Here is a 10,234-nt window from a genome sequence, read left to right as displayed (position 1 = left end):
ATTCACTTTACTTTATGATACCACATACTTCCAAAATAACATCAAACCCCAACTAATATTCTAATGAACAATAGGAAATGGAGAGCAAATACAATAATAACCACTGTATCACTATTATATTTTCTAAATAACACCACATCCCACCCAACCGAAACTTAGCGTTAAAACTCATCTAAAAATAGAGCAAACTTCATTAGCAATAAAATTACTCCTTAAAACTTAGAACTGCATTCAAACAAGACCTCTACGTACCTGTCGATGTCCTTCTGCCGCATCTAAACTCTACTCAATCTCATTATTCTCGGAAATATTCTGAAATTTCATCTCATTGTTATGATTCTCAGGAGTATTTTGATATTCCACCAACATTTCTTCGTCAAAAATTATTTTTATCGAACCAACTCTAACGAACATGAGGGAAAAAAAAATGAGAATATACCGAATCATTATCCCCTAAAGCAGACAAAATGCCACTTTCTTCTATTGGCGGGACTCAAAACTGAAAAAAAAACTCTTTTTTTTTGGGCGAGATTCGGGCCGTCGGGCATAAAAAATACTTACTTTTAAATTATAAATTCACATGAAATCACATTTCACGAGACTAATTTTTATTCGGCAGTGCATATAGTTATTCATGCACCATAAAAATTACACAATTCCCTTTGTTATCTCACTCCGATTCCGCAGTGCGTTGCCTCCCGGATTGCGCGAGTCGCACGATTCTCTTTCCTTTCTTTGCCACCGCCTCCAGCTGCCTTCTCGAATGGCGAGCTTCCACTTTTTGTTTCGCTGCCGCGCTTCCTAATTGTGCTTCAAGCGTTCGAGTACCGCGGGCAAGAGCATTCAATGACTTGTAACCCTCTCCTCTCTCGGTCTTCGAAGCTTCCTCTGTCTTCCGTACTCGCTCTGGGCTTCCTACTCCTCAGCAGCTAAGGTTCACTCCTCGGACCTCTTCCCGTAGCATGTAAGGGCAAATGAAATTTTGAGCCATTTCGACGAAGCATGTTCTCCGAAAGAGTGGCATTTCGACTCATGTCAGGTGAATATTTTTGCCTCTGTCATCCTGCAAAGTGGCGAACAATATGAACCCCCTTATTAGTCGATTTCAATATTTTGAACCTATCAACAAAGTCTGTTTTGCGAAATTAGTGATGGTTAGTTGTTTATAGTTAGGTTCAAGGCAATTCAAACTCAAGTCTATGCGGTGTCTTGATTGAATTGCATTATGGGACAATTACGAAAGTCAACGATTGGTATTTGAGATGGAGTGAATTTAGTTTGAGATAGTCTCTCCAAAAGATAATTTCATTGTATATCTCAGACCTATTCAACCAATCATAGTAGAATACATCTGTACAACTAAAATAAAAGATGATGATTGGATAAAAGCTGCTAGAGCAAGTTTAGAAGACGTTGAAATTTGAACTCATTATTGATCAAACAAGTTTTTTGAGATTTAAAGATCGCTTTTGTAATCCATATCATATAGGACTTCAATAGGAGATATTTCAAGAATCGTACACCATATATTTTGCTCATTTAGAGAACAATAGGTCTATCAAGATCTGAAGAAATTTTTTTGCTAAATTGACTTAAAAATGATGTGACAGGCTTCTTAACTAAGTATTTAACTTGTCAAATAGTGAATAATGAACATCACAAACTTGGAGGCATATTGTAACATCTTTCTATTTTAGAATGAAAGTGTGAAGAGATACATTCGGTAGTTGGCTTGCATGGATCGAAGTAAGATTATAATAAAGTTTGAAGATTGCTCATCTTCTATCAATCTTGCAGAACTACTCAATAGAAAAATAGTAAAAATTTATATGAATAATATTATTCTACAATATAGAATTTCAATCATTTTTGTGTCAAATCAATAAGGAAGCTCATTTTGAAATTGTAAAAGAAAGTGCTAAAAGCTTCAAATTTGAGGTTGGACTTCAACACCGTGCTTAGTCCTTAAACAGAAGATTAGTCAAGGCATATCATTCAAACATTAGAAAATTTATAGAGAGCTTGCAATTTTAACTTTGGAGATATCTGAGATGATTACTTTTTGCTTGTGTAGTTCTCCTATTATTATAATTTTAAGCTAGTAACAATATGATATTATATCGTATGAGGTTCTTTATGGCAGGAACTATAGATCTCTTCTATTTTGGTTTCAGTTTGGTAAGAAGAACTCTTAGGACTGCATTTGGTTAGGTACTAAGAAAATCTATTTGATTTGAGAATAATTGTTTTTAGTTCAGAAGCTTCAGATGAGATAGTTTGACCCAAAGTATAAAGAGATTAAGTTTAATTTTTGAGATTGTATCTTTCATAAGAATTCACCTGTACGAGCAGTTATAAGATTTTGCAAAAGTGGTAAGTCTTAGCCCCCATTTTATTCAATTCTTTCAAAGTAATTGAGGATCTGATTTGAGTTTCTTATCAATTTGCTATTCCCCCAAGACTTGTAGGTGTGCATGTCTTATTATTATGACACTACTACTTGTATGTTGACTTTCACGTAATTCATTTTGAGCCATTAATAATTCAAGAATATTTGAGTTATAAAGATGTATCTAATCACTCTTTAGGATGTAAATTTTAATGACCTTTTTGTTAATCTATATTTTTTCAAAGTATTTTTAATAAGCTGGTCAAAACAAGAGACAAAATAGAGATTGAAGCGGAGATGATCTTAAAATAATCACAACTATTCAAAACTCAAATATGAATTTGAGTGTCAAATTCTTTTAAGGGTATTTACAATTATACCACAACGTTTATGTATTTACCATATTTAACACCTAAATTTTGTTACATATTTAACACCTAAATTTTGATTTTTATATTTATAACACTCAAAATCTTTCATATCACATAAAAAATGCCGCCAATACTAACTTTAAAAAGTGAAATACACATTTTCAAGCATAAGTGATATAGATGTAAAAATTAAAGCTTAGGCATTAGATATCTAAATACATAAGAATTTTGTAGTATGTATGTAAATTTTTCACACTTTTAAGAGCCAATATGTGAGAAATAAATCTAGTCTGTTGTCCTTAACCACAATAGTCCGACTCCATGTTTTCTTCACGAAATCATAGAACTGAAGCTTTTTTTCGCATGAATCATTTGAACTATTGCTTGCCCTTTCACATCTTGCAAGTCACACAACCCCTTTAAACTAAAATTATTGTGCAAATTGTGCAATTCTCCCTCTCTTATTGTCTCCTTTGCTCGCGTTATAAGTGTTGACTGTTATGGCATTGCGTGCCTCTCCGTAGCAACGAAAAGATTAGTCTCCCCCTCCTCATTCCTCTTTCGAGCCATTTATTTTCACCTGAAAATTTGTGCGCAAGTTTTTCCCTCTTCAATCATGAGACAATAGCTGACCTTCTTCTTTCTTCTTTCATGATCATGCAAACAAAAATATTGAGGTTCATTTTTTTATTCTGTCTTCTTCTTCTCAGCTTATACAAACACGCACATATTGAGATGAGACTAAAAACTAGTTTATCTAAGATTTAAAATTATTGACATTTTTAGAAATGAATTTTTGGAAATTATATATGAAAGGATTGGTTAAATCTTGTTGATATTAAATTAAGGCTATTTATGAGATGATCTAGATAAGTTATTATTACACTTAATTCATTTAACTATTGGTTCGAATAGCCTTTTTTGCATGCTTGTTATTAACTGAATATCTATATTATGTATGAACTTCTAGTTGAGTTTCACTTGGCATTGTTAATTGAATCCCAAATAAAAATGAAGTTCGGTAGCACTCACTTTAAGATAATTAATTCTTTATTATTAAGAGTTAAATATATCATTTTTTTTAGGAGTGTATCCTTTATGTTTGCATTATATTATTAGATATTTTTAAGGTTGCCAATTTTACTGTTATTCTCAGTTATAGAGGCCAATATAACTTTTTATTTTTTTTAATTGAAATATCAAGTAGCATATGTAGTCTTTTCCTAAATTATTATTGCACAAATTCCTATATATTAAATTGCTTTATGTAATAATAGGAGCTATTTTTCGTAATGGTACTTTTATCTAATGCAATACACTTTATTTCTATTACTTGTGTTTTTATACGTAAATAACATTGGACATATTATTTATAAAATATATGTTTTTATATATATATATATATAAAATGTTTAAGCTTATGTATAGTAGTGTGTAGGTTTGTATAATCATTTTAGATATATGTTTTGTCAGCTGACAATCTACAGAATGATGACCATAACATTATTAGTTTTTTATGTGTTGGCATTTATCTTTTTTTATTTCATGGTGTATTGATAAAATTTATTATAAATATATAAATAGATATATAATCGAATGATAAAACACTGCTTAGAGATGTGTGATTATATTTTATGTGTTGAGATGTACTTAAGATTTGACAATTGAATCCCAACTATCCATTGTGTAGAGGATTTGAGCTCGATATCTCATTATATTTGCACAACTCTGAAGTCTTCTATGGCACATTCAAAATGGTAATAGTTAGATTCATTATTTAATAATTATATTAATTGCAACGGTGTAATTATATTCATTATTTTAATAATCATATCCAAAAAAATAATAATTAAGTATTTAATGGGCTAAATAGTATTTTATGATCAGTCCCTGCTAAATATTTTTCTTTTGGTATTAGATTGGGAGCAAGATGTAATGAGATGCTAGAACCATGAATTGAACCTCCTTTTTTTCCGAACATTAACACCATGTTTGCATTGTTTCACAAGCCAAGAATTACATGTATTTAATGCACATGCATAGAAGTTATGTCAGATACAGTAAATAGACCATTTCTTCAAACTTTTCCGTGTTAAGAAAGAAACTTAGAAGTTTTCTCTTGAATTCTGTCAAAACCTATATATCTTGCGGTTGCATAGTATTAATTTTATATATTAAGAAAGCATGAATTGATTTGCACCATGAAATTTTGGAAGTTTTACATATATACCACTCAAATCTTATGTATTTAAATATCTAACACCTAAACTTCAAGTTTTACATACATGACACCTTCCATGTGCATGAAAAGGTTGCATGAAAAGGTTTATTTCACAAAAGGTTTATTTCACTTTTAAAAGTTAAATGGTGGTATTTTTTATGTGATATGAAAGATATGGGTATTATAAATGTAAAATTAAAGTTTAGTTTTTAGAGATGTAAATACATAAGAATTGGATGGTATGTATGTAAATGCCCCTTTGTTTTACCTGAGAGGAAAGAGATCACCTTCCTTCCTCCATAGAGGTGAAAGTTAAAAGCGCATCAGTTGAAGGATTAGTGCTTATGTGCATGCTTGGATCTGATGATGCACTAGCTTGGTCATTTGTTAGTCCTGTGTTTATTGATCTGGAAAAATCATCACTAACAAAATTGCTGCTTAGATCCTTAAACTGCCATTCTGTTAGGTAGCTTGGCCTTGAGGTAACCTCGTTAACCTCAATGTCTCCGGCCAACATAGCCACCACCCTTGACATCGGTGGTCGTAATACTGGCGATGTTTGGATGCATAGAAGAGCAATGCCGATTACTCGAGTGGCCTCATCCCTATCATAAGATGATAGACTTGGATCCACCATGCGCAGTTCATGCTTCTCCTCATATAAATGCCAAGCCTGAGATAATAGTAATGTTTCAGTCACCACATACTGTTATAATTTCTTCAAATTTTGAATTTATTTGTTCAGTGAGTTAAAACTGTTAGATGTTCTGTTTATAATGTGTAAAATATAGGTACATATTAAAGCTTTTCAGTAAGTTTTTGTTATTAGAAGCTGCATATAAACGGTGATGCAATGTAGAAGGAGTGGGAGTTCATGTTCCTTTCCGCTTAAATACCCAAAACCTTTAATTTGACCAAAAAGTTATATCAGTGTCTAACCTTACTTTTCAAGCTGAAAAGTGACATTCTGATCAAACCTCATGGGCAATGCCCTAGAGCTCTACATAATTTTGGCTAAATTTGATTGTTTCAGCCTTTAATACTTTACTTTTATTATTTTGCATATTAATTAGCTTCTATTTTGATAGTTCTTCAATAATTTAGATTTCACAGTATAATTTGTTTTATTTTCTGATGTTTGCGTTTGTTTTTATAATCTGTAATGCCTCATTTGAATGTGGTTATCTTTATTTAGTAATTTGTGAATCTTATTCTCATCTTCAGTTTTTTTATATTCTTTGAGAGTAATTGAATCTGTGTGCACATATGTGTGTTATTCCTCTTTCGTTGAGTTCTCTTCATAAAAAAGGATAGGCATTTGAATGATAGTTTGGTAGTTATGTTATTTAACGCTAAGAACTGAAGTGCAGAAATCTTTGCGTACCCAATCAAGCAAGTAGACTTTCTCTTCATCAAGAGCAGGGTCTGAATTCGGCCTACCACTGACAATTTCAAGAGCAACAACTCCAAAACCAAACACATCAGCCTTCTCTGTTAGATGCCCTCTCATAGCATATTCTGGTGCAAGATAACCTCTGAAAATATCACATTATTATTATTGAAATATAAATGACACGAGAAAAAAAAAAAGAAAAATACATGTGAAACATAAGCATTGAAATCCCCACGCACATTGTGCCGGCAACTCTTGTGCTGATGTGAGTCTTCTTGTCATCGTAAAGCTTAGCCAAACCAAAATCTGATATCTTTGGGTTAAGATCGCCATCTAATAGAATGTTACTGGCTTTAACATCCCTGTGGACGATTCTCACACTTGATTCCTCATGAAGATAAGCTAAACCTCTTGCTGTACCTACACAAATCTCAAAGCGTGTTTTCCAATCAAGATGCAAACCACTTGTCCCTGCAAAATGAGAGAAATGAGATGCAGGAATACTTGAAGCATGTAATCTGAGCTTCTGGTTTTCTTTTAGAACATACCGAAAACAGCTTTATCTAAGCTCTTATTTTCCAAATACTCATAAACCAAGAGTCTCTTGTCTCCCTCAATGCAGCAACCATACAATTTAACTAAATTACGATGTTGAACTGCTGATATTGTTGCTATTTCTGCCATGAATTGGCTCTTTCCTTGGTGAGATGCTACTGATAGTTGCTTTACTGCTATCATTCTTCCATCATATAGTTTACCCTAAGATGAAACAATTAAATAGATGTTACTCTCAACTTCTACAAGGCCTATAATTAGTTTGTATCATATTATTGTGTACAGGGATGGTTAATTAGCATTAACAATGTGCTTGGTTTTAAGTGAGAAATAAATCCACTTTACTTTCATTTTAGTTTTGAGGCTTTATTTCGCGGGAGCAGATGAAATAGATTGTTTTAAGTGGAACTATATTGTAAAATAAAAACTTAATGTTGTCAAATTTAGGCAAAACAAACCTTGTACACAGGCCCAAATCCTCCCTCGCCTAACAAATTAGACTGGTTGAAATCCTCGGTTGCCGCCCTCAATTCCGCATAGCTGAATGTATTTGGTTTGATGGTCATTCCTAACAACTCTGTATCATTTGATTTATTAACTTAGTCTCAAATTCAGAAAAAGTATAAACATTCATATGTTCACAAATAATTAAAAAAAAATCATATTCCGTAAAGAAGTTTACCTTCATCATCTTTGCTGAAACTTTTTTGCTTATGTTTCCAAAATAATATTGCAAAAATGACAAGTCCCAGCAACACTACAACGCCAACTACAATACCCACAATTAGACCTGTTTTGTTACTTGATGAAGAGGAATTTGGGGCTTTGTTACTGACAGAAGGGATAAAGTCTGTAAAATTGGATAATCATAAGATAATGGTCATCTAGATGAATTTATGAAAAATTTGAAACTAAAATTTCATAAAATCAAATGAAGTTGCGTACCATAAGGAGATACACTGATTGCAGAAATGGATGGGCCATAATAGCCTTGGGTAGGAATACAACATGTACCCTTTCCAGCCCAAAAGAAATGTATTTCTAGGAAGTTGTTTGTTACAGGAGCTTGGTATTTCTTCAATACTGCTGTAAATGATTTCTCATCAGCTTCCTTTCTTATATCAAAGTCCTTCTCTTTAAGCTTTCCCTGAAATTATGTATTAGATCCTGTTAACAACTTAAAAAATTAAAAAATATATATTTATAGTAAAAATGACTCAATTAATTGCTATGACAAAATGCTTTCATCTGTTGGTTTCATGAGCGCAGGTTTTCATATATAAAGATATCTTACTACCATTCAAAAATTACTAAGGTTGATTTAAATATTTTTTTCTTTTTGATTTAGTTGACCTAACGAAATTATAAATCTAACAGCACACAACAAAAACCCATCCACAAACTACTATTTCCTTTAAAATTAGAATACACCCATAAGTTGTGAAGGATGATAAAAATAATAAAAGAAATAAACTATCAGTTGCGTTGTAAAGGCTTGCCTTGAGTTAAAATGAGTAAGGTTGATCAAATTAATTTGAATTTCAAATTTAATATGCTAAGTTTGATTAATATTAATTATTATTACCTTTTTTTTTTGGCATGAACCAACAAAAATAAAGCTAATACTGCCCAATGAAAATCCACCCACAATGTTTTTTGTCCTTGTTAACCAAAGTTGGATGCTATCAGTTTTTTTGTAATTAACAAATAAGAACTTTATACATACCTTGTCAATGTATGCTTTGCTTACCTGTATATAAATATCAAAAACTCTTCTTCCTAAACTCTTCCACGTGGGTGGATTTATAATTCCCATCTCGGCAAACTGTAGCTGTATTGTGTAATTTCCATTTTCAAGTCCTAAGCCATAGTATCTTAATGAGGAAGGTGACATCCTTGCAGTCTGAAACAGTTCTGTATCCAGTGTGTTCTGGAATTGGGACTGAGAACTAATTATATAATTTGCATCAGGATTTGAAGCATCTACAAAGCTTCCAGTGTTGCTTACTGCCCATTTGTATGGATCAGTGGCATAATAAGATGCTGCACTGAGATTAGCATTATCCCTGTCATAGTTAGTTCCATCAGAACTTGTCACACTTGCACTTCCACCACATTTTATCCCAAACTGAGAATCTGCATTTTAAAATATTTGAAATTTTCTTATTTACAGAATATACTGATAATTTCTATTTGTTTTTCATGAGTTGAAGAAAATGCATTAAGCTGTGGAGAATGACTTACAGACTGGTGAACCACGGTTGCATGGTATGTCCCTTTGAAGACACTCTGATCCGAAAGGCAATACACTGAAAATGTAGTAGTTAAGTTTCAAGTTCATCAGTGTAAGAATTAAAAGGAAATCGAATTTACATAAGACGGTAAATGAGTGTGTTTACCTGATATTAGAATTGTCTAGGACGAAGTTGTTGGCAACCAAGTTTCTGTTACCAAGTTAAAAAATAAAATAAAATATCTAAATTTGTGCTTTATTTTTGTTTGTAATGAACGAAAATAATTATGGTAAAGTAAGATGTGATGAATCAAGTACTGTATCTAAATGTTAATGTATGTTAATTATTTGGAGATTTTACATACATGGCACTCAAAACATCCCTATTTACATATCTCACACTCCAAACTTCTAATTTACAAATAAAGCTCTCAAATTACGGCCCGTTTACTTAGCCGTTATACTTCTCCATTTCAAGTCCCAAAAAATTCCTTCTTCAATCGGCAAAATTAAGTCACATGGACTCCGTTACATCCTTAAAGAATGCAGCAGTAGCAGCTGCCTAGCAGCTGCCCGTCTCATGCCTTTAGAGCACTACTTTGATGCATTTTTCTTGACAAGCTATTAGCAGAGAATAAGAAAAAAATTCTTCTTTTTTTTCCTGCAGATGGCCAGAATCACGGCTTCGTTAGAGTTTTTTAACTTTTATTTTCCTCCAATGCGTTGCCAGCAAGGCTCCAAACTCACGGAAAATATTTCATCCTTGTTAGATTGAAATCTACTCGTCTTCTTGTTTGCCTGCCTTCGTTCGTTGTCTCATCACTTTCCACATAGGAGTAGTCCTCTACCGTTTTCAATTTGGGAGAGATTAGCTCACCACAATAATATAATATGATGGAGCTGTTCTTACCTATTGGGGAAGAAATTTTTTGCGCATTGAAATGGAGAAGGGAAGTTAAACGGTGAAGTAGACAGGCCGTAATTTGGGTGCCTTATTTGTAAATTAGATTTGCGAGATATGTAAATAGGGATGTTTCAGGTATCATATATATATATATATATATATATTTTT

General features: G+C 32.5%; 1 protein-coding gene across 1 annotated transcript in view; it reads right to left on the bottom strand.

Annotated features, from left to right (window-relative positions):
- Nucleotides 1-606: 606 nt before the first annotated feature.
- Nucleotides 607-10,234, bottom strand: part of LOC110028682 — a 44,676-nt gene continuing 35,048 nt past the window's right edge. Inside the window, 11 exon segments of the mRNA XM_020730630.1 lie at nt 607-1,063; nt 5,250-5,654; nt 6,366-6,516; nt 6,614-6,845; nt 6,923-7,133; nt 7,388-7,506; nt 7,612-7,779; nt 7,875-8,076; nt 8,680-9,065; nt 9,174-9,238; nt 9,329-9,373. Of these exon segments, the coding sequence (XP_020586289.1) occupies nt 5,265-5,654; nt 6,366-6,516; nt 6,614-6,845; nt 6,923-7,133; nt 7,388-7,506; nt 7,612-7,779; nt 7,875-8,076; nt 8,680-9,065; nt 9,174-9,238; nt 9,329-9,373 (1,969 nt within the window). The 3' untranslated portion in view covers nt 607-1,063; nt 5,250-5,264.

This window comes from Phalaenopsis equestris, unplaced genomic scaffold, assembly GCF_001263595.1.
Source record: "Phalaenopsis equestris unplaced genomic scaffold, ASM126359v1 Scaffold000522, whole genome shotgun sequence".
Classification (NCBI taxonomy): Eukaryota; Viridiplantae; Streptophyta; class Magnoliopsida; order Asparagales; family Orchidaceae; genus Phalaenopsis; species Phalaenopsis equestris.
Note: the sequence above shows the minus strand (reverse complement) of the source record. Positions and strands in the feature narration are given on the sequence as shown.